The sequence below is a fragment of the Catharus ustulatus genome, chromosome 5, assembly GCF_009819885.2.
Source record: "Catharus ustulatus isolate bCatUst1 chromosome 5, bCatUst1.pri.v2, whole genome shotgun sequence".
Taxonomy (NCBI): Eukaryota; Metazoa; Chordata; class Aves; order Passeriformes; family Turdidae; genus Catharus; species Catharus ustulatus.
The window spans coordinates 72,921,278-72,946,884 of NC_046225.1; the positions used below are offsets into that span (position 1 = coordinate 72,921,278).

The window sequence follows — 25,607 nt, forward strand, 5'->3', positions numbered from 1 at the left end:
TGATGCCAAAAAGGACCCTTCATATGCTATGCTAGAATCATACCAATCTATAGAGGAAAAAGCAAACAAGATCAGCTTTATGCTTATTTTCAGAGGTAAACCATTATGAACTACTGAATCTTGGGGGAAAAAAAAGAAATAGAAGTTTCATCAAAAGACATACGGCACATTAAATGTTATGTACACAGTAGTTTTGAAGTTGTTGCAACATATTTTTCTCTAACAAAACTGTAAGAACTGTGGGGTGGCTTTCATCTGTCTTTTAGCTTTTAATTGGTTTTATGTCTCTTTCCTTTATATATAAATATGCATACACCCACACAAAGATCCAAACATACATATGCATACATTCATTTCATTTATAAATATTGATTAATATTCTTAATAATGAAAAAATTCAAGCAGAGATCCTACTCCCATAATAGTTCTGAAGTCATCTGTTGGATCAATCTGAATTGTCTCGTGGTTCTTTGTAAACACAGTAGTAAATTGCAATATTGTAATAATTGTCATGGTGTTTGATATTTACATCAAAACACTTAAATGCAGCACAATCACAGAAACTTACTTAGCATAGGTTGGGAAGCTTGAGTTCTGGATTTCTATGGTACTTCTAACATTGTACTGTATGCAAGTTGCCAAATAATGGTATTTCATTTTAGCATAAATAAAATACTGTTTATTTGTAATTGGCTATCCAAGAGAGAATGAAGAAGAAGATGGAAGCAGAAGCAGCAAGTAGACAAGCAGATGTGGATGTGCACTTGGATACCAGACCTCTGGATAGCAAAGGAGCATACAGTACCCAGCACCCTGAAGATCAACAGCTCAGAAAACACTGCCAGGGAAGCTCTGCACTGACTGGGTCATGTCAGATCACAAGATAATGTTCTCACAAAGGGAAGCACAGGAGTTCAGCTCTCTATACCTCCTCCTGCTCAGAGCACCAGCAGAAGAAGCAAGCTGGGCAATCTTCAAATTTTCTGTAGGTCGGTTTTACCGAGTCTTTGGAACAGACCCAAACAATTTCCGTGCTTGAAGCTCATTTTGCCTTTGAGACTGACTGTGAAAACCCCACCAAACAGAAACACAATGGTGATGGAGCCTGGGAAGCAGCGGGTGCCAACAATGCCAGACTGGAATGATGAACTCAAGCAGTTTGGCCACTGATAATTCCACAACGGATGGGGATGTTCCGGGAACGAGGAGATGCGCAAGGCTCACAATGGCTTATTCAGCATCCACAAACACTGAATAAAGAGACTCGAAAAAAGAAACACACACAACCACAAAAGCCAAGCCAGGAGAAGCACTGATTCGGGGAATTGTTTGAGAGAGATGAACATGACAACTCAATGGGCATGAAAGGCTGGACCCAGATGGCAGGAGGTAAGAAAGGATCATTGCAATTGTCAGTGATACAAGGACAGAGCACGCCGCTGGTGTCAGGAAAATGGAAGAGGATCTTTTCATTGCTGTGGGAAGATCAAGGCATTAAAATTACATACGTACATACGTCAAGAAGTGAAGACCAATTGCAGGACAGATACAGGAACCTTTAAGGAGCTCCTTTTAGGATTGTGTATATGACTTCAGAATGCCTGATCCAAGAAAGCCTGGCAAATGTTTAAGACCTTCTATAGTGCTTTGCAAAAAAAAAAAAAAAAATTGTTATGTGACTGAGAACACTTTCTGTGACTTCTGATATGTTTGAGGAAGGCCAGTGATGCCACTGGGGAATCTTATGGATGGAATGAAGGGCACAAGTTTGTTGTCCTAATAATCTTCGTACTTGATTGGGCTTAAACAATGAAAGGGTGCTTTTTCCAAACAAAAACATTTGGAAACAATTTGTTTTGAGCATCTTAGGTCTCGCAAATCACTGTTGTTTTGAAAACACTCAGGAGAGTGGAATGTGTTACAAATTTACATATATATGGTCTGTACTTGAATTAGAGGATAGCAAAGGTGTCATGGGGCTAAACTAGTGTAAAAAAAAAAAATCATAAAGAGCAGTCATTGCTTCTTTTTGGTTCTAGCATACTCCCAGAGGCTCAAAGGCCAACACAGGAGAAGGAAAAAAAAATTAAAAATGTAAAAAACTCATTGCTTATAATATTACTGCTGCCTGTCTTTATTTCTACAAAAGGCTGTGTGTAAGAAGTTTGTAGTGTGCATGGAAAATAACTGAAGTAACTAGGTAGTATTAGAGTATATAATCACTGTGCTTGCAATAGTATTTGAAAACAGCATATGCATCAAAATTTAAAATAATTTGCTGGCCTTCCAGTCTTTTGCTAAACCTAGCGTGCATTGGAACCTGAGTGAATGAATCCCATTAGTCATCACCATCTTAACAATATGCACTTCATACAGAGTTGGCTTCTGCACAGAGGAAGGAAATTACCAGTAGTAACAAAGGAAAGAAGATTTATAATGAGCAAATATACAAAAGCTCAAAATAATTATAATATTCACAGCTTGGCAATGACTTTCTAGGCTATGAAATTACTTTTCTTTTGGAAGAATGAAGATTCTACAAGGTTAGTATAAACAAAGGGTAATTGGAAAATCAAATTGCTCTACACAAGTTACTGTAAGAACTGGAATAATGGCGATAGAATTAAAAAAAAAAAAACAAACAACCTTGCTTATGAATCAGTGGGTTTTGTTTTGTACATTATTGATATCAAAAATGCTCCCTTTCAAATGCTACATGGGAAACAAATGGCTAAACACAAATCCCAGCTTACCCCTGATACAATGAGTTCTCCTCCCAGGTTCTGGACTTCTGCCTTCACTTTGCTGCAGATATTGAGCTGGTGGCAGTACAGGGCAATGCGCTGCAGGTAGGCCAGCAGGTCCTGCTTGCAGGCTGAGTCTGGGCACTGCAGACAGCACAAACACTGATTAGATGGAGCTGAGCTCATCAGATTAGAGACAGGTAGTCACATAGTGGCAGTGTGTGCATTATTGTCTTTACATAAGGTACTACATAAATGTGAAAACTCAAATTCTACCTTTCCTTTAACTCAAGATTTATGAAATGCAACCTAAAGATGCAATCTACCTTTTTGAAAAATGAGAAACCTCTTTATCAGAATTATTACAAGAAAAAAATTAAATTATGCTCTGCATTAATTTATGGAGTTGCACTGAGCAGCCAAAAGACCAGGTTTAACTTGAAACCCCAGGATGCCTGCTGGACATCCAAATTAACATCCAATATGGACAAGTTAATGTCCAGATAAACCCAGTTCTGAGTGGTTACCCCCACTCTAATGCCAGCTCTTGTCTGCCTGGCAGCTCCCCTGGCATTTGTGCAGACATTCAGAGGATTAGATTAGGTCGAATGTGCTGGATGCTGTGAGGGTTTCATAATCAATAGAACCAGAAAGGGCCCAGTACAATTTATTCATAGTCTCTGGGACTGTTAATAGAAACTGCATCATCCCTCACAATATCAACAGCATAACAAACAACAGCCTCGTGGTTAATATTCAGTTCTTGCCTCAGGAGAACAGACCTCAGTAATTCACTCTGATGAAACAGAGCTAAAAGGGTCCAGTGCTAACAGCATGTCTCCCATAAATACTCTCAGGGGCCACCCAGCCAAGCCTGACAATGGTCCTGCATAGCCTGGGAAACAGAGATTCCAAATATGCCTTTTTATCACCTTACAGAGTTTATGCTCAATTAAGAAAAAAAAATATCAGAGCCTTTCAAGAAAAACTGATTGAATTAAATGCATGTGAGTCAACAGCATCACAGCTCCTACCTTGACATCACTGCTCTGGCCCCAGCAGCTAATGCTGGCAGGGAATGTGTTCATGCAGAAGTAGTTGGATATATTTTGGATATATTGTTGTCTATAACCCCAAATGGAGTCACCTGGATTTTTTCTTGTCATTTAAAACTAATAATAAACAAAGCTGGAGCTTCGCTGTGGCTGCTACAGAGCCTCTCTTCCTCAGACAGTTGCCACACCTTTCAGGCATTAATTCCCTAAAACACCTTCCTACTGGTGCCAATTTAATATAAAAATATTTACCCAGTTCTTGAAGTTTATGAACTGAAAGGAATGAATTTAAAGCAATACTTCTGCAGAGCTGTAAATGCTTTAAATATAAATACCTTGGAGAGAAAAAAAATGTAAGGACTCATTGGAACAATAATTAAAAATGTAACTGTCCACAAAAAGTTTATATTGCATGAGAGTTCTAGGAAATATCATTACAGTGCAAGCATTAAAACAAATACTTCTTCTCAAAATAATTTCACTTTTTATTATTAGGGTAACAGTCCTCTGAAAGTTAAAATGTGACTCAAGTCAAGGCACTCTAAGCATAACAAGTCTCCTTCTGTTTCTTTCTTTAAAATATTCCACCTCTGCAAATACTGCAGACTAGGAATTTCATCAGCTGACAGATGGATTTCTTCTTTCTTGTGTTAAAATGAACAGATGCTGCATTTGAAGGACTGGAATGGGTTAACTACAACAAAGTCCTTGCTGCTGCTGAAGAACACCTAAACCCAAGATTTCTGAGGTTACAGGAAAATGGGCAGCTATTCCATGGCAGAGTATGTTAGACACTATCACACTCTTACTTGAAGAAGAAAATGACATTCTTATTTTGAAGAGAAACACTAGAGGCAAGGAAGTTACCAGTTCCAGCAAATTTTCTCTTGATGACAATGAAATTAAAGAAACTATAAGAAATTTACAAAGGGAAAAATAATGAAATTTAATTTGCCTGAATCTCAAATTACATATGTAGGACCTGGATTTGAAATTTGGCATTTAATACAATACTTGCTCTTGCTCTCTAGGTGAACAGATAATCCAATCTGAAAATATATATACAGCAAGGTCATCAGTCCAGCTGTGACATGAATTTGGTAAGGAAGTGAGGACATAGACCCCACAACATGCAGAATACACTGGGGTAAACCAGAATACAGGGAGTCAGAAACCTTGAAGGAGTAAAGTGCCAAATGAAGGGAAAAATGCAGGAAGAATGAACCAAAAAGAATCTACAGTTTCCTAGGCAGCTGGCAAAGGGAATGGAGCATCCAAATCCCTGCTGCTTTTTGAACAGCAAATACATTTTGGGTGTGATGATCTCACAGGTCTTTTCCAACCTGTAAGAGTCTCTATCTAATTCTAGCAGGCCTAGATGTGAGGCTGGAGAACAAGTCGGGCATTTCTGAGCTTTGGAGAGACCTATTTATGGCTTTCTAAAAAAACCCCATTATAACATTTATTTTGTTCTGCAAAATGCTGATGGGTCTAGAAAAACCAACTCCTATCCAATGGGAAGATCAGGATCCAGACTCTCAGCAGGGAATTTTCTGGTAAGAAAATTTTCCTGCAAAATGCCACTCATCCATAGAGGTTATGTTGTATTTCAGCTCATTTTGGGGCTACCTGATCAGCTACTGCCCGTGCCAGTTTGTCCATCCTGGATCCTGCCTCTGCAATCTTCTTGGCTGCATTAATGACATCAGATGTGTTCTTCAGGGGGCCCTTCCCTCTGTGAAACACAAGACAATTACCCACAATCTCAATAAATCACAAAAAGCAACAGTTTCAGTGACCCTGTTGAGTGCTCCACTTTGAAATAATAACACAAATGTCTTCTTAATTTATTACAATTTTGCCTTTTAAGTACTTTGTAGTGCAGCTTGATTAAGAAATCTGTCTGCTGTATTTCCTCTCCCTTACAAAATGCCTCTCTGGCAATTTAGTCCGATGGTGCCTTCGAGCACAGGAGCTGTACTTAACAGTATATGCATTTTTAAGTGCTCATTAAGCCCATGTTGTTCCTGGAATACACAACTATTTCAAAATTATGTGATTCCCAAGCCAGTGCTAAATGTTCAGCCCATCATGTCTAGGGCAAGAATGTCACATTTTAGAAAGCTTTTTTCTAGTAGATTTGTTGTTGGAAAATAAAGAGAGGTGAAGCATAATCATTATTTTCCACACTTGAATGTTACACTTAAAACATACAATTATACAATTAGCTTTAAGCCTGATCTTTCACTGTATTTTTAAGTTGATGCACAAAATTCTGACTTTAGTCATTAAAGCTACCAAAATGAATTAAGACAAAAGATCTCCACAGACTTTCCTGAGTTTGCTTCAGACTCAAAACTTTAATCCTGCTTGTACCAATAAAATTGTTGCTGCTCCTGAGACAGTCTCAACTGGAAGTGAGTTCATTTTCCATTTTTTTTAATGTGGAAAATCACATTATGATCAAACTTTTTTTTTAATGAAACAGAAGGCATTTTTTTCTAAGCACAACATTGCATTATTTTTGGATTTTTTAAAATCAGTAATGGCAAGAACAACATGCTGAAACATATTTCCACTTCAATCTTCTTTCCAGGCTTTCATTACCACCTTAAACAGATGAAATACAAGTATCCCATTTCTGGTGAACTTGAACTGCAGCAAAAATATTTCTTGGTGTCCTCATGCACTTCTACATTAATTACATGAGCAGCTCTGACTGTCACAAACACCATGCATTTGAAACATTATTCTACTCTAACACTGCTGAGGTTAGAGCCAACCACAAAGGTGTGAAGGGCTTGTTTCTGTTTTAATGGAATATATTAAACAACTTGTTATTCAATCTGATGCAGACAGAGGTGCACTTTGATTTTTTTTTTTATTTACTTCAAATGTGTCAATAGTTTTTATCTCATTCTCAAATTAGTTTTGTCCTTTTGATGCTGGAAAATATAATTATAAAACTTTTTAATTTCATGTTCAATATATCAAAGGTTGTGCATGAGGTTGCAGAAACTGTGCATATTCTGGGGTGTTGCTTTAGGCCATCATTTCATCCTTCCATGATAATGACACTGTTTGCAGATTTGATGGTATTTTTTGCTGGCAGAAGGATCAGAGACACCAAGAAAATACAAGTACAAAAGAAGTTGTATTAAAGAAATTTTACAGAATTCCGTAAAATATCCTGTCCATCCAGTTCCACCCCCTGCCACTATCCCAGGCTGCTCCAAGCCCAAACCAACTGGCCTTGATACTTCCAGGGATGGGACAGCACAAAGAGATGAAGAAATGGATGTCTGACTTTAATCCTGAAAAAAACCAGGAGGATTTTCATCCTGTTTTGTGTAATCACATTTTGATAAATACCATTTAAACTTTTGAACCCACTTCAAAAATAAACACTGAACAAAATTTAATTTACTACGGTGATCTGGAATTAAAGAATCTTGTAAACTGTTCTCCCTGGTGTGATTAACAATATGACCATAGTTAAAGACAATAATTCTGTTTACATTGTATCATTAATGAATGGCCTTTGGATGCTCTGCAATTAGAGAAGAACAAGACATCAATAGACAAAAGAAATGAAAGCAAAAAAAAAATCATTACTGTCAGACTCCCACAAAACATTAGATCAAACCAGTTTCATTTCATTTGGGATTTTTTTGGAAGGAAGTTCAGTGATATAAATAGTTTTGCCATTATTTTTGATTGACACAAATTTTGCTGAAATGTTGAAAGTTCAGAGAGGCACATGCATTTGGATGGGTACTAAACGAAATGTCACTGAGTGTCTGTAAGGTCACAGACTAACTTTGCTGCTGAAATACAAAATGATCTGCAAATAAAAGAGACCTGCAAATAGCACAAAAACTTCACGTGATTAATCCCATTTGGAAAAATACCCAGGGCAGTGTATAGGATCAGTGTTCTTGTGGTCCCCAAAACCACAGCAAATTATCCCAAAAGGCTCCAAATCAAGCAGAAAAGGGAAGATGTGGCACATCTGAGCTCCTCAGCTGGGGTTATTTTGTCCTTACCTGGTGAAATCTGTCATTTCCATCATAATCATGCACATCTGCTTGGCCAGCACGATGATGTCATTGCCACTGTCATCCCACTTGGCCACCTCTGCATCCAGCTTGCTCTTTTCTTGGTGGAATATCTCCACCTGCTCGGCAATCTTTGCCTTCTCCTCCTGAGGCAGCTGAGCCATGATAGCCTGGAGAAAAAACAGGAGTTGGGCATGAACAAAAGGAAGCTAAAAACTGCATCTTTCCAGTGGTCCCAACAGCTTGAGTTTCTTTTTGTGGGAGGTGAAGATGCCAAGCAAAATCCTGTAGGCATTTGATTTCTGTCAGGACAGGCAAAAGCACAATCACAGCGTGTTTATGCCTCTTCTTGCAGTTTCAAGATGATAAAATTTATATTTACGATGTTGTCGTTATTCACCAGTTGACAAAGGAGGATTAAATCTCAATTATGAGGAAGAATAAAACGAGTGACATTTATGGGAAAAGGCAGACTGAATTGCTGTGTCTCCCTTAGTCTCATCCTCTGTCAGAAATAGAAGATTTCAGATTAACACAACACTAAAATAAACTGTGACACACAAGACAATACATTTGAAGTGAATTGTAGCAAGCATATCTTTTAAATGATATTTAGTGTTCTAATTTTCTCTTGGAAGAGATGCAAAAAGGCACTGAACAGGTTGGTACTGATCTGCCTCAGCATCAACAAAGCACAAAGTTCCTGCTCCCCTCCAAAGAAACCCTAAAAAATTATAATAATTACTTCTGAAGATCAAATGGACACTTTGAATAATGATTTCCAAGCTAAGCTTCTATTTGGCTCTAGGGGCTCTGAAGACCACATTATGCATTTAATGGGGTGTGACACATACTTAAGTGTCATTACATTTTTTTCTTGTTTATGTCACTTTCAATCAGCTGAAGTCTTTTTCTACATATTCTTAAAATGCTCTTGGCTTTTAAAAATTCGTAATTGACCTTTTCCAAAACCAAAATTAAAAAGGGTTATACACAGTAGATCAGAAAATGAGAAATTTGCAAGTTAATCAAATTAAAATTCAAGACAAGTTTTAATTAGGCCTTATCAATGTAACTCAGCAGTTTCAAATGTTAGCATAATTGTCTTTGCACAGAAAAAATGAAGTGTAAGTCAAGCTAATAAATAAATATATAAAATGCACATTAAACAACAGAACTGAGGAAATTAACTGAAGTTAAGAGAATGTGATAGGAGTAGTGAAATTTGGGAAGTTTATCTGAATGATTTGCCTGCGGTTTCTTCAAGTGGCAGCTTCACCTGAACACTCTTTAAACTGGTAAACAGTGCTTTAATATTTCTGTTCCAGCTGCTGATGTGCTTTCAAAGCAGCCATACCCTATAGCAAATGCAGCCTGTAAATTCCAGTTTTATTTCTACTGAAGACCAACACAAGTCTTTCCACTGCAACACTAAGAGCCTTATGGAGTAAGCATATTAAACAAATCCATTACATTGCACAAATCAAAGTGTTTTGCATCTTTTCTACAGAAAAGGTTCAGATAAAATTCTATTCTGCTGAGCACTCCAGACTGGGGACTGGGAAGCTTCTGCTTAGAATATTTCCCTTTTAGGTTTTTATGATTTGTTGCTTTCTGTGCCACACTGCAATCTATGTTATTCAGGAACTGTCTTTATGATATATTATGTTTATACAGTGTGTAGCTGATCAAAGCAGAAGGTTTTAAGTACAGCAGTAATAATAACCACAATAAATGTAATAGAATTTAAGACTCCTAAATCCCCAGGTGAACTCAATTCTTAGTAAGAAAAATTACTGCAGTCTTTACTTGGGTTTCAGATCAAGAAAGGAAGACATGCTACCCAATCCTAAATGTAACCAAAAAGATTAAAAAGGCTTTTAAATGTAACAAAGTAATCTGTACTGTATCTCATTTCTGTTATACCTGAGATTTTAGTAATCAATACTTTGAGTATTTCAAGCATGACTTCATGCCCTTTAAAATACAAAAATCACAAAAGATAGTCAGCTACATCCAGAACAGTTCTGTCACCAGTCTCACAGTAAGGAATCCAGGTATTTTTTGCCTTAGAGATGCCATGATAAATCTCCAGTTTTTCTGATACATGGTATGGTTTATTTACCATCTATATTCAATATTCAGGGGAAAAAAAATTAAGACAAAAAGAAATCTCTGCCCATTCCACTGGCTCCATGCCTTGCATTTCTCCCACAGCTCTGAGTAAGCTTCTTTCAGATTTTTTTACTCTACTGTTTCTTTTCAGGGTGTAAAACCTTTGTGTCAAGCCCCAAGCACAGCAGCTGCAAACTCCTCTGTCCTGACCCTCCAAGGTTTTGCAGCATCTTTGCCTGTTGGTCTTTAGCTTCTCAGCCCTACAAATCCTCTTCCAGACTCCAAGGTAAGAAATCCCCATTCCAGTTCCCAACTTTTGCTGGTGTTTGAGTGTGTGGGGAGGATCCCTCTTATTTAGTCCATAGCTTCACTTCTAGCACATCAGAATAAACCAGATTTGTGTGAAACAGCCATGAAAATAATTCAAATAATTCCAGTTTCCCACTGGTTCTCTCCTGGAAAATGTTAAAAGGCTTTTATTTTAAAAAGCTTTCTTTCCAGTCAAATATATTTTCATGATATAAATATAAAATTACATTCTGATTTTTTTTAAAAATAATCTGAGCTGAGAAGCCTATTCAGTAAAAGGTAAACATTCATCAGAGGGTGGCATAATCCTGAGTGTTAACAGGAATATTCCTGAGTGTTAACAGACTTCACTTCCCCAGCACCTGTGACCCCCAAAGCACTCATCAGCTTAATTTGCAATCCCCATGCACAAGCTGAGGCCGCAAATCACAGTGACTGGAGTTTATCATGATGTAATTACCCTGGTAAAATTACATTGACTCAGTAGCAAATGTCTTCAATTACAATTAAATTACAGGGACTACTCAGTAGCTTAAACAGATCATTTTGACAGGTTTGCACACTGGGAAACATGACTAATGTAAGATTTCTCTGGATACAGCACATGGTGCCCTGATGGGATTTTTTTTTTTTTTTTTTTTAATTTGCTGACTACTCCCACGATTTCAGCACATTCCAAACCTGCAAAGCCTTCTCTTACAGCACTAGCTGGAGCAAGCAGCTGATACTAGGCACCACAAAAGCCTCAAGATCATTCAATAAATGCTACTTAAATAGGTCTGACATGAAAAAAACCTTCAACAGCTCCATCAGCCTGGTCCCATCCTTTCTTAAACAGCCCTGAGGATTGGCAATCACTGCCTTTGCTTTCTGAGGCTGATTTTATTGCTCACTGCTGGACACCCACTGGAGTGTGTGGGTTTGTACTCACCCTTGCACTCTGGCCAGCAATGAGCTGGTCATCCTCGGTCTGGACGCTCGTTCGGCTGCGCACATCGTAATCCTCCTGCTCGAAGTCTGAGTCGTCCTCGAGCTCCTCAGGGGTCTGGAGAGAGAGAGACACAGAGAGAAAACCACAGAGAGGGGATGACAAACTTAAAAAGGACACAGAGCAAGTCCTGTGCACAGGGAGCTCTTATTTCATTGACTACCTGCCCAGGAAAGGCTGTTCTGTTCGCCTCTGAAATGAATTTGTCTGCCCCAGCAGTCAGGAACTGAAATTGAATTGTCTTAAAAATTAAATTGTTTCAACCCTAGTTTTCTTTACAAATGGCATTTGTCATTACCTTGCCACAACTTTTCTTGCTGCAATTTCTCTTAACTCTGTTAACATGATGAATGCAGTTCCAGGAACAAATATCCTTTAGAAACACTAACAACTGGAAAGCAGTATTTCAAAATAATGTTATTTCATATATAAATGGACACTAACAGTATTATGTTACTGGAAGCTACATGTAATCTTCAAAAGAGAAAGTAAATACCTGGGAAAAAGCAACTAAAATCCTAGAAGAAAAATTTATCAAAGCAAATAAGAGATTTCCCATTGAAAGAAATTGTAAATGATGTCAACTGGTTTTGAAAGAAACATGAGATTTATAATCTGTGTGATCTTGTTTGTTCCCATGGTCCTTTCCATAGACAGAGCTTTGGAGTTTGACTCATCCCCCAGCTGAGACCATGACCACCACTGCAGCTGCTACAAATGATGGGAAGGTTTCTTGGAAGATTGATTAAATCAAGCTATGCATTTCCAGGCTTCACATTATTTAAAATGTTGGAAGGAAGAAGAAAAAAACCATAATTGATGGACTTGTTTATTTGGGATTTTTTTCACCTTCTAGCAACAAATTCAGAGAAAAAATGTCCTTATTTTTATACAGAGAGATAGTGTTATTAACATCACTATTTAGTACAATATTTAATACAGATGGTGCAAAAAAATGGAATCTTTAGAAAGAAGATTATATTCCATTTTATGGTTGAATAGTATCTGGTACAACATCTTGGCCATGAGTTAAGTTCTGCTGGTACCACACATGACAGAGGTAACAGGAAAAAAAACCCACAGTGACTGCAGAGAAACCCCCACCTTGCTGGACACCCACCACCCCCAGTGACAGCCTAGAAGGCCAAAGCACTACAGAAGAAATCATCCAGGCTGGCATTTGGTGCTTGGAGGCAACGTCAAGTTTTCTAGCAGAGGTGCTAATCACTGCCAGTTGTCATTACAGCTCTGTCTGGAGGATGCTCAGACACCAGGAACGGCTCCAACCCCTCTAAGGAATGCAGAGGAGTCTCCTGGCGAGATTTCTGCTCCAGCCTGGCTTCCAACACCAAGTGCACATCACTGTTTGTAGCTGCAGGGTGAAGTGCACAGGATGGGGAGAGGAAAACACAGCCATCCTCATCTGACTTGAAGAGTAGGAATTAAATATGTGTTTTGGTGCTGAGTGCTGGAGGAAAAAAATAACCAAGTGTGGCAGTGTGGTGATGAAACTTGGGCTGCACCTCTGGAGAGAGGCATGCACAGAGTGTGTGGAACAGCACAGGCAGGAGAAGAAGTTTAGATGAAAAATGAATTTACTTTCTCTGCACTGTAACAGGTAAAATAGAAGGATTGGTACCCATCATCATAATGACCAATGGTCTTGTTTTCCAGTCACCTTTAATCTCTTTGGTCCTTTTGCTCAGCTGCCCGAGGGCAGGATGAAACCTTAAAATCTGTCATAAAAAAGCAAGCTACAAAGAGAATCCTACAACTCCCTGAGCAAAGAGTATTTTCTATCACAAGACTCAGCTTTTCATCTGCCCAGGCTTTGCTGTTTAGAACAAGAACAGGGTGGAGAGCTTCAATAAACCAGCTGGCTCTTCCCTACCCTCCAAGTCCACTCAAAGAACCAGTTGCACTGATCATTGTAAAGCCAGTACCCTTTCACAGCCCAAATACACTCCTCTTAGCTTCTTCTGTCTCCACTTTTATAAATAAGATTATAAAACACAATGTGCAGTCCTTTCCAAGGCTTTAATAGTCAGACTTGAAGTAAATATGTAATATTCATAATATTACATCTCAATACAGTAACTAGTAAGGACATGAGGCTGCCTCTTAAAAGGAAAAAAATATTTTGAAAGTTCTATGCAAAGACTTATTGAAGAAATATCCAGAAAAAAAATGTATTGCTGTTACTGTCTGACATTCATGATCTTAAAACCTGTGGTCTTTAAAAGACTGAAATTTAATGGGTATAAATGTTGAACTTGGAGAAAATGCAGTGCAAACCAAAAGGGCAAGTAATGCAGCTGTTAGCAATATACTACAAGCACAGGACATCTTCCTATTTCCCCTCTGTACAAGTGAGATCTAATTCAAAGTGATCTTTCAGATTCACTCTCTTCATGTTTTCAAGTGTGGTGAATTTTACACTCATTTTCTTCCCCAAACAGCATTTTGCTTTAGGGTGAAGAAGTGGGGTTAACTTTTATCTGTATGCTGCCATTTCAAACATTTTCACCCTTTTCACCATTGCACCATTGCTTTGTCCCAGCTGATCCCCTGGAGATGCAGCCCATATAAAATAGGGTCTCCCTTTTGTTTAGACACAAAGGTGTAAAAAATAAAATTATAGTGAATTTGACTTTCTTAGCAAGGCCTTCTAAACATACCAGAACAACTCTAATTTTTGTGTACAGCTAACAGGACCTTGATATTTAAAACCTTGTTTCCAAGACAACAGAGTCTGAGACTTCATTTCTCTGAGCTGGAAGATGGAAAGACTGATCCTGTCTTGCAGACACCTGGATTTATGGTTACACAAATGTAGGAATCACAGATCTGAGATTGGAGACAGCTTCCAAACAGAGCTGGCAGCCACCAGTGGCAGAATAAGCTAGAGTAATATTCAAAACTAATGGATTCTTTTCACTGACTGATTTCAGCAGAAAAATGGATCATTTTCATAATTTTTAATCTGTTTTGTAGGACATGCCATAAGACTTCCCAAGACTACATTTTTTTTCAAATATCTCCAAATATTTTTTCAAGTATCTCCACTACACACAACATTCATCTAACTCAGAGGAAGTCTTCCAGTGAAGAAGAATCTTTCACAATCCCAGATAAATCACACAATAAATATATGCTTTCTCTTTTAAGATGCATGTTTTATTTCTAATATGAATATGGTGACTTTCAACTTCTAGGCATTGGAATATATACATTTTTTTAAAATATCTCTGGCTGTTTGACTGAAGAGCTTCCTGAGAACAAAATATTTTCCTTCTATGTCATATTTTTCCTTCCGTGACTGCAGTATGAAAATGTGAATTGTACAAGTATAAGTCATAAAATGGCATATATATGCAGATTTAAAAATGCTATTTGTTTCATGTTTCACCAACTCAAATGTACTTGATGAAGACAGAAACCCCACTTTGCTATGCACTTAAAAATCCTAAGAGGCAATTACAAGAATTTCATCACTGTGAACACCAAGTCAAGCTAACCCTGTAATGACAGCAAAGACTGAAGGATGAAAAGATACTCCCCTATTTTTTACAATGAAAATTCCCTCTAATTCTAAAAGACAAGGAGGAAAAACTCAGACTTTACAAGAAGCTTTTAAACCCAACTCCACACTGTTTTGTACATTTGTTTTGGTGCCACTGCAGCCTGAGTGACTCAGCTGCAAGCAGCACCTGAGTCCTCATTCAGAGAATCTCTCTCACTGCAGGTTTTCTGTTGTTTGGGGATCTACAGTAAAATCTAACACTTCAAATACAATCTGGGGAGCAGCAGGCACTCAGTGGAATCACTGGACCTCACAACACCCTTTGGAGACAGGATGTTTCAAAAGATGATGGGATTCTGCACGAGATCTGGTTTTACAGAGGACCTGAAATGTTGCAGCACTTTGGATTTCACCACAGTGGCTGCCCCAGAGGTGATGGTGGCTAAACCTGGCAGGGTGGCAGAGAAGAGCATTAATACACCCAGACAGTGGGGGCTGAGGACCCAGCAGTCATTTTTTGCTGAGATCTTCTCCCAAGGACTGAAAATCTCTTAATGACAGAGTAGAATAGAAATGGAGTTAATAATAGAATAAAAAGCTCACAAGGAACATCAAAGTCCAGCTTCTGGTCCTGCACAAGACATCCCCAAGAGTCACTACTTGTTCCTGGGAGCATTATCCAAATGCTTCCTGAACTCTGTCAGGCTTGGTGTGAGAGACTGAAATGGTTAATGGCTTAAACACTGTTAAATTGCCATAAGGGCAAAACTGTATAAAGAAGCTGTCACCATCAAATCCCTGTGACCATCAAATCCCTGTGACCATCAAATCCCTGTGACCATCGTATCCCTGTGACCATCAAAGCTCTGTGACCATCAAAGCCCTGCTCAAATGTGCCTTCTGAGAGGAACTGGTCTGGGAGTTAAGCCACCTGATGGGAACTTGAGCAAAAGTAAAGGTGGCATTAGAGTCCAGGTCTAAAGAGATCTTTAAGGAGAGCTAAACAGGGCTGGAGGAGAAGAATCAGCTCTGGTTTGATGGTGGGGAGGAGAGATTTGGGTGTGTGACAGAGGGAGTGAACACCCACCCTGCCTTACACAAACTGGCTCAGCTGTAAAAGCCACCCACTCTGGAGGGGCACATCCATGGGACATTCATGTGAGGGGCAGCACAGGAGGGGTCATAAACCATCACAAAACCATCAAAGATCCCCCCAAAACCCCAGAGTCTTTGCTGAGGCTTTGCAGCAGAGAACTGCATGTGATGCAAAGCCATACCACAGATCCAGAGTTTGCTGAACAGTTTCAAACCTGTCCCCCCAGGGGAGACACCAGGCATTCCCAGCTGGCCCAAATACACATCAATCCACTGAACTCTGTGTTTTGTGGGACCCTCACCACTGAGAAGATCAGAAGAGGATCTGTGAGATGCAGTCAGGATCCACAGAGTGGTGATATTTTCTGCTTAATCTGTCACTCTCTTTCTCTCCCACCCTGCCCCTCTTTTTCTTTCTCTCCCTCTCTCTACCTCACATTACTGTTAAATTCAGCTACAGCATATGGTCTTGTTTGCACCTTAATTCAGGCAGAGGCATCTCTCTGACCATTTTAATAACCAGATCTCAACACCTGGTGCTGTGACCACTGCCCTGGGGACCCTGGTCAGTGCCCAGCCACCCTCTGGGGGAAGAACTTTTCCTGATATCCAACCTAAACTTCCCCTGACACAGCTCCAGCCATTCCCTTGGGTCCTAAGAGGCTCCCAGAGAGCATCTCCAGGCATCATCTCAAAGAATCAAATTCACAGATGTTTAAAGTCTACTCTGTAACATGAACTAAAACAGGGCAAGAGGGAACACCTGGACATTGGCTCCAACAGTGCACTCCTGATCCAAGCGCATGGAACACTCAGGCTGATGCAGATGCCTCCAAAGATGAGGTTTGTAATGGCAAAGGCCATGTTTAAAAGCAGCAAATAACAGTAAATTGGCCTTGGAGATGCATAAGAATGAGAAAAGGTGCCACTGTGAGTTCTCCTGACTGTAGAGAGGGTTTCTGGCCAATAACTGAGGGAATTTCCTAAGCAGCTATGAAAACATAAAGTTTTCATCCCTACACAATAATAGGAAAGGTGTTGGAAGGAAATCACTATTTTCTATTTTATTTCTAGGTTCTATAATTATCCTCTTAAATTTATTTATACTACTTCTTAACTTGTGGAAGAAATCTTTTTTTTCTGTATAAATAAAAATAATAGTCTTCAATGAAAAAATGAGTCTTCTTTCTCCTCCAGAGGTGACAATAAATTCTCCCCTTTTGAGGGAAAGAGAGAACAGAGACTGTCTACCCTTTCCTTCAGCTTTCTAAAAGTAATAATACCAACCAAAATTAATTTTAAAAGTGGCTTTATTTACTCTCTGAAATGAGGAGACTCAGCTCATGGCTTTCATGGCTTGCACATGAACAATCACTGCCTGAAAATAATTGTGTCAGATGCTCTAAAAAGTTTGCAAGATTGGATTTTTTTTTTCCTTTTTTTGTAATTCTGAAAAAGTTTCACCACCTGAATTAAAGGGTGCATAATATTTGATAGATTATTAGATGAAAATATTTAAAGGCTTTTATAGCCTCACCCTTTAATTATACATCCCATTTCAGTGTGAGATGTTCAGATGGAAATGTTACAGAATATCTCAAAGTGAAACTAATTTTGTTTTCTACAGCAAATAAGGTTCTGATTCAGCAAACTCTGGTCTGTGTAAGCTTATATATGTGGATTTTTCCAGTTAACTCACATGGATAATGAGTCCATTTATGTGCTTTAGTTCTTTGCCTGGGTAAGGAGTATTACATTGAGCTCCATAAATAAGTTAATTGTCTGAAGGCAAAAATAAATCTTCCTAATCTGGGCAAACAGAATTCATTAACTCATATCACACAAGGGGTGGAAAGTAGTAGTGAGACAATGGCAAAAGAAACTTGGGATTTTCCTAAGGAGATTGGGAAGCCTGAATGGGGATCAGCTGTCCAGGTACACAGAACAGCCAGGCAGCAACAAAGTAATCAGGCCTTCAAAATTCAAAATTCAAAATTTAAAATCAGAAACATATCACCAGGATGGGCATGTCACAGCAAACTCTTGGAGATAACTGTGATGTACAGGGGGGGTGCTGGAAGCTGGAACTCTGTGTAGGGGATGGGAAAACCTGGGTTTGTAGGAGATCCCACTTGATGATTGAGTCTGACACAATCACAATTTGAAGTGACTAGAAAAAAATGAAAGTGTGGTAAGCAGTTGATCTTGTCCTAAGAAAAGTTTGGGAACTGTTTTTACAGACTAAGGAACTGGAAAATCAAAGGGAAAACAAAGATGCTTTTCTATGCAAATCTTTCATTTCCCACAATCATAGAATGCTGGAACAGTTTGGGTTGGAAGGGACCTCAAAGATCTTCCAGTTCCAGGATAATCACCTTCCACTAGCCCAGGTGGCTCCAAGCCCTGTCCAACCTGGCCCTGGACACTTCCAGGGATCCAGGGGCAGCCACAGTTTCTCTGGGCACCCTGTGCCAGGGCCTCCCCACACTCATAGAGAAGGAATTCAAGTAAAGATTTCTCTCCCCTTCCAGAAGAGCTGGCAATCCTCTAAGGCTGCACACCCAGAGGACAGGATGGGTTTGCCCCCATCACAAGCCATGAGTATAATTCAGACCACCTGGGGTGAGCACAGGGTATAAGAATGGAATTTATGTTTGGCAGTTATAAGATTAAGCTTGTCAAAAGTTTTTTCTGTAAATGTTAATACATTTCATTATGGCAGATTCAAGGTAATTTGGGTTTCAAATAACAGTTTTAGTTGCTGAAGAAATGTCCAAACCAGGTTTGGTTTGCTGCTTTTTTTAAAATCTTTGTCTGCTGACTGAAGTGAAAAGCAACACACACCTACTATCACAATAATGATGTTGTTCTGTGGTGTCTGTTGTTTGTTTGTTTTATTAAAAGATGTCTAAGCAAATTGAATCAACTGGTTAGTCAACACTGAAATGACATGCTTTTTACCTTGGTAAATGTTCAAAACCATCCCTGCAGTGGTTCAACAGAGCAGCAAGATAGTTTATTTATTTTGATTTTAACCAGACCTACCTCACATCCCAGGCAGCACACATACATTAGCGAGAAAAAACCCAAATGAACAAAACAACAAAAAGTCTACACAAACTCTGAAGACATTGGCAAAGAAATGCTATTACTATGGAAACAGTAATGAAGTTTTCATCTATTGGCAGTTGTGATCAAATCTTCTCCTAGCTGATTAACATACTAATTGTGATTCATCAACTAAATAACCTCATCTCTTTATTTACTAATCCTTTTGTTGTTGCATAAATTTCTGTTTCGTGCCTGTTTCACTGCCAACTTTTTCCAGCTTATTACAACACAAGGCTGATTCCAAGGAGCCTTTTGTATTCCTCCTATCCACGACATCTCCCTGCAAAGCCCAGCATTTCCCCCCAGGTGCTTCACATACCCTGATCATCAGCACAGCTTTCCTGATGTCCCGAACGCCGTCGTAGACCAGGCGGGAGGCGTCGATGAACTCGTTCTCCTCGAAGGGCTGGGGCACGTTGGCACTCAGGGCTTCAATGGCCACCTCCACTTGCTCAGCAAAACGTGGCATCACTGGGTTAAACACAAGGAGAGGCAGCAGGATCAGGCACTTCTGAACCGTTCTCTGCTGCTCTGAGGCATAGATAATTTCCAGGAGACACGACACACGCTGTTCTGGAAATTCCCAAGCGCAGGGAGGCTCGTGGATGGGTTTGTACCCACCCTGCACTGGCACTTTATCTGACAGCATGGAAATAACCATCTCTATATTTCTATATCTCTATATTCTCTCCTCCAATTGTGCAAGAATAGAAAACTTCCTTCAAAACCTGTGATTTACCAGCTTTTAAAAGGCTGCAAGATACCTGAGCAGTCAGTAAAGTTCATTTAAGAGCTTTACAACCTGCAGTGAGCACAGCTAATATTTGTATCAAGAGATCAAAGCAAACTGTAGCCATTATGCTGTCAATTTACATAATTTAGACTCTAGCTCATACTAAATAATACTAATTTTATAAGGGACAAAATGCAAAATCAAGGATATACTTTTGTGAAGACGCCTAAATAATCTTCTGTTTCTTCACTATCACCATGTATATAACATAAAGCATTGCCATAGATATTGGCTAAAAATATTATAAACTGTGGTATGAACTTATTTAATATACAACTGAAAGCAAATATTTACTTTTGTAAATGGTTTCAGGGCATTGCTGGAAGTAGCAAGAGGATTTTTTCAAATTTTGTAGAGGATTCCTTTGAAGGTATAATCACTTTCTGCACGTCATGTTTGCAGGAAAATAAATCTTCTCCAAATCAGTCCTCTAACAACTCAAACCCAAATCCTGCAAACATGAACATCAGGTCTCACTGATTATACTGCAGCTACACTCCTGTACTTGTTTACTCCTCTTCATAATTTTAACATTAATACTGGAAGATTGTGCTCGTAGAGGACAACATAGAGGTTCATTAGAAAAGTGGATTAAAAATTTCAGTTGGATTAAATTTTAAGAATTTAAGGAACTTGAGTCAAATTTAAGATTTACAAATAGCCATCTTTTCATCATATTCACATCACTTTTATTCTAGCATTTAGGTATCCAGATCACACATCACTGACTTTACTATTTTGGCAGTAGAATTAGAAGAAACGGAAATGATGAGTCCCACAACAATTGTTGCTTTTTTTTGTTGTTAAAATATTACTTTTCTTGGCCATCTTTTCCCTTAATCCTACGTTTAATACACTTATTGGCAACCTGAACCCAACTGATGAATACAAAGGGGAATTTCCAGTGTTATTTTCATCAAGAACAGTAATATTCTTTCCCAGGAACTTCTGCTGTGGTAGGAAAAAAACATTTTCTTTTTGACTGAATGTTCTTAAATTTATTTTATAGTATCTGACTTAAAGTAAAACCAAAAAAAACCCTGTGATTTAAGAATAGGTTGCATTTTGAAGAAGTGGCAGCAACCATGAGCTCAAACCTTCTGTTTCTGGCATTTAAATATTCTGCATTGGATGCAAATGAGGAAACTTTTAAAGAGATCTAGTGATTAAAATCTTGTTTATACATCACTATATATATCTGTTTGTATAGATAGGTGAAAGAACAGATTCGTATTTTCCATGCAGATAATGTTCACTAACTTCTGGAGAAACAGGAAAAAGTGACAGCAACAATAGACTTTTAAAAAAGTAAACATTAACAAAACATTGCCAGACAGAGGGGAAACATTTTAATTAGAAAAGGAGTTTGAAGAGATGGAAGTTTTGGAAAGAGTATTTAATAAATGCATATATCAAATTACCTTAATTAATAGAACACTTGAAAGTGTAGTAGGAGACTAATATAATTGCATAAGGAGGTCTCAAGCCTGAATATCAAAAAGCAATCATTAAAAATACAATGTAAACAAATAAACCTAAAGAATAAAAGAGACATTATTTTGGGTTCTTGAGATAAAACAAGTAAAACTAGAGATGCAATAATACAACAACAATTTTAAAAAGGAGGTAAAGAATCCAAATATTTAGGATTAAATTAAATTTAACCTTAAATTTCTGTCTAAAATTTCCTAACTAGTAGAGGTGGTCAGGTATTGAATATGATTACTAATAGGAGCAACAGGTCTGAATTAGGAATGGGCAGTTTGTACAACATAAGCATAAAGAAATTTATCTTTTACATAGGTGTTCATGTTAACAGAGTATAGTAAAATTTACCATGTAGTTCTCAGAAAAAAAAAACTAAAGCAATTCCTGAACTATCTTTGAGAAATGAGGAAAAACAGTAATAGTGAAACATTCCAGGGATTTGGAAAAAAAAAAAAAAAAAAAAAAAAAGAAAGATAGCACTTGTCTATTTTAGATAAAAGTAAATAATCCTTATATAAAGGTTCATGTAATGGTAGAGAAGAAAGGAAGGAAAATTTATACGATGTTGAACATAATTTCAGCACCCAGAAATAAAATGAAACATGATGTGGAGCAATTAATGTTTAATTATCTGTAAATAATTAGCAGATGCTGGACAAGCAACAGATGTGTGGAAATAAGTTGCACCAAGCTTTTACAATATTTCCTTGACAGGGCAGTGACAGTGGGGGAAGCAGATCTGACACAGCTGGACTTTGTCATGGGCACATGTGATATTATTAATAAGAAAAAAAGGAAATTTAGATTAAATGGTTGTAAGGTGGAAACTTACACTTCATTCATATTCCTGAACATGAGGTATTAATTCCTGATCACATTTATACCTCCACGGGGTGTGGAAGCTTCTCTGATCAGTTCTGATTTTGCAGACCTGGCTATAATTTAGTCCCTAATTTACTTTACTACACGTGAACATTATCTGCTATTTCCAAATGGGAATAGATATTAAACTGCTTTATGAATTACTTTCTTGCCAATTGTATTTTTACATCAGTGCTTAATTTTGATTGGACAAGTAGAAAAAAAAACAACTTTTAATAGGGGGCTATTACTGCTTCTCTAAGCATATGTTGTCATTTAATGCAGTGAAGTTTTTCAAAACTGAGTTGAGAAATGTATTATTCTTCAATTAAGGTTATTAAGCTCCATGAAAAAACAAAACTAAACAAAACTAACCTCCAGTCTTTATCCTCTATTATTTACCACACAAAGAAGGATATTCCTGTGCCAAAGGTCAAAGGACCACAAGTAAAATTGAGGCAAAGGTGTGCATTTGAATCTGGAGTTAAAACTTATAAATGCATCAGACAGAGAATGATTCATTTATTATGCACACAGAAATTGGCTATAAATTTTAGATTCAGAAGTAAATCAATACTTCTGGGGAAAAATTAAACATTGGTTTCTTATTTTGAGCTGTGGCTTTGAACAGTCACACATATGCTTAGACTGAAAAATGTGGTCCATTAACAACTCTCAGCCTAACTACATGAATTAATTAGGCACCTGCATAAATGTTGACAGAATCAGGTCCCAAGTTAATAGCAACACTTTTAATTCACTGACTTTGTGATTCCAACCAAATAAAGATTTTTAAAGCCTTTCCATGGATGAGTTTCCAATGGCACTGACAGCAAGACCAATGCCAACAAAATCTAGGTTGAATGGCTGCTGGAGAAAAATGGAAAGCAAAGCTGAACTTACTTCAATTTTATCAATTGACTAGTTCCTTTAAATTATACTGTTTTTTAATTTGGTTTTTTTGCTATCAGCATAATAGAAAACCAGCACATGACCATGTGTGAATTCATGCTTTGATCAAACTTGTATTTTTTTGTGAACCACTCTGTCCTACAAAGAAAATATTTTTGCTAAAGATCTTCTTGTTTTTCTCCCACCCACCCATATCTCCTACATAATAAAATTATCAAGTAATTATCTGTTTTCTAAAAAATATATTCCCTGTTGACCTCTTCTCCCATGGAAATCAGTGTGTACTGCAATTTTTGTGCTTAGAAACCTCACTGCAAATTTTGTTTAGTGATATGGGAACAATAAGATTCCTGATAGACAGAGAAATGCTAGGTTACATAATAAAATTATTGAGATAAAAATTTTAAAAATGTTTGGGCGTTCTCATTCGTAGCATTAGAACAAAAAGTTTCATTAATATGCAAGATTAAATGAATGCCTTACTGATTTATTGGACTTTTATGGCCTTATTATTTAGGAACTTGAATTCCTCAGAATCTTAAGTAGATGTGAATACTCAGAAATGTAGAAAGGGGTAATTAAGACACAAAAAAAGCAATAATGGTCAAGGACCCTTCAGGTGCATGGGTTTTTAATTTTTAGTAGCATCAATGAGAGTCAAGAAATTTGGTCTGGTTTTGCCTCACATCATACAACTGAAAATTTTAAATCTCTTTCCTTATACCAGGCAGGGAACAGTGGATGCTTCCATGAGACAATCAATCACACCTACCCTACTTTAAATGCTCAGGTTCAGCTGGATAAAATTCTAATTTTCCTGTGCCCACTAAACAGAGAGGGAGGAGTTTGGCTTAGACCAGATCTCTGCTTCAGACAACCAAGTTTAGGCACAAATCAACCCCATTTGTGCACCAAATCCTGCACACTTCTGGCTCTGAATCAGGCTGAGCACAACGTGGCTCCTTTCCATCCCACTCTCACTGGAACTGAAGAGTTCCCAGGGGCCTCATCTTTGGGACATTTTTTCTGGCCAGAATTTTTGAAAGGCATCAGCAGAGTTATTTCTTAGAGCTTCATTTTGAAAAGGCAAACACCTATTTGACTCTTAGAACCCAGGGATTTGGGTCCAAGGGAAGTACCCTTCTCAAAGACCAGGGGTTGTTTCCTAGAGCCAGACTGTCCTCACACAAATCAGATATTTGAGCTGCAGAGGAGTGACTGCCCTCCTGTACTCACTGCACCCAGCTGTGCCCTCGGGCACAAAGTTTGGACTACTACACTGCTGAAAGTTCCAGGATCCATGAGATTGCCTGTGCTTCTCCTAAACATCATAGTTGTTTGTGTCACATAAATCAAGGAAATTATCTAGAATGCTGGGCAGGATTATAAACTTGGATGATTTATTACATTACCAAAAAATGCTCTCTTAGAAAAAAGCTCAGCTGTTATCCAGATTTAAGACAGGTTTTAGTATAAAACATTCACAAATTAGAGGTTAAAAAATTTCAGGGGTCTGGATGAAATTTCTTCTGTTGGTTTTTGTGTTTGTGTGCCTTGTTTTTGGTTTGGGTTTTTTTTTTATTTTTATTTCTAATTCATTAATTTGCTTAACTGAAAAAAGAATGCAGTCTACTGTGAAGTTCAGGTATTTAAAACAGGTATTTAAAAAATCATTCCTAAGGGATATCTGAAATCCACTGTCAAAGACAGTTTCTCTGTTTTGTTTGAAGGATGAATAAGGACTGAAATGTGATACCTTATTTATCTCAAAGTGTTTGTCAAAGCCTGTTTCGAAAAGAACTGTACATTCCTTATCAGAAGATTTTAAATACTTCACAGAATGTTTTTAAGTCCGGGTCTCATATCATATAATTTACATTTCACTCATGACTATTATACTGCTAATTGAAAAGAAAAAGCTTTATAGAAGTCTACTGAAACATTACATAACATCATAGAATCACAGAAATGTTTGGAAAAGATCCCTCAGATCATTGAGTCCAATCTTTAAGCCAGCACTGCCAAGGCCAGCAGTGCCCCATGTCCCCAAGTGCCACATCCACACAGCTTTTAAATCCCTACAGGGATGGTGACTCCAGCACTGCCCTGAGCAGCTGTGACAGGGCTGGACACCCTTCCCATGAAGAAATTTTCCTAAATACCCAACCTAAACCTCCCCTGGCCCAGCCTGAGGCTGTTCCCTCCCCTCCTGTCCCTGTCCCTGTTCCCAGAGCCCGACCTGGGGCTGTCCCCTCCTGTCAGGGAGTTGTGCAGAGCCACAAGGTCCCCCTTGATCCCCCTTTTCTCCAGGCTGAGCCCCTTTCCAGCTCCCTCAGCTGCTCCTGGTGCTCCAAACCCTTCCCCAGCTCCGTTTTGGGTATCAAACCCCTTGTGTCTCACACTGGTGGAAAGGTTGAAAGTGAGCTGTAAAACAATAAATACCCACACCCTATAGCAGTGTGCAGTGAACACAGGACTGTCAGGAAGAATCAGCCCTCACTGCAAACACTGATTTAGCCACAGTCCATAAAAACACTGTTCTCAGGCTTCCTTGA

The 25,607-nt window shown here is 38.3% G+C and overlaps 1 protein-coding gene across 1 annotated transcript in view; it reads right to left on the reverse strand.

Annotated features, from left to right (window-relative positions):
- Nucleotides 1-25,607, reverse strand: part of CTNNA2 (catenin alpha 2) — a 406,333-nt gene that overhangs the window by 26,018 nt on the left and 354,708 nt on the right. Inside the window, 5 exon segments of the mRNA XM_033060738.1 lie at nucleotides 2,754-2,888; nucleotides 5,429-5,534; nucleotides 7,846-8,027; nucleotides 11,213-11,326; nucleotides 19,318-19,469. Coding sequence (XP_032916629.1) covers nucleotides 2,754-2,888; nucleotides 5,429-5,534; nucleotides 7,846-8,027; nucleotides 11,213-11,326; nucleotides 19,318-19,469 — 689 coding nt within the window.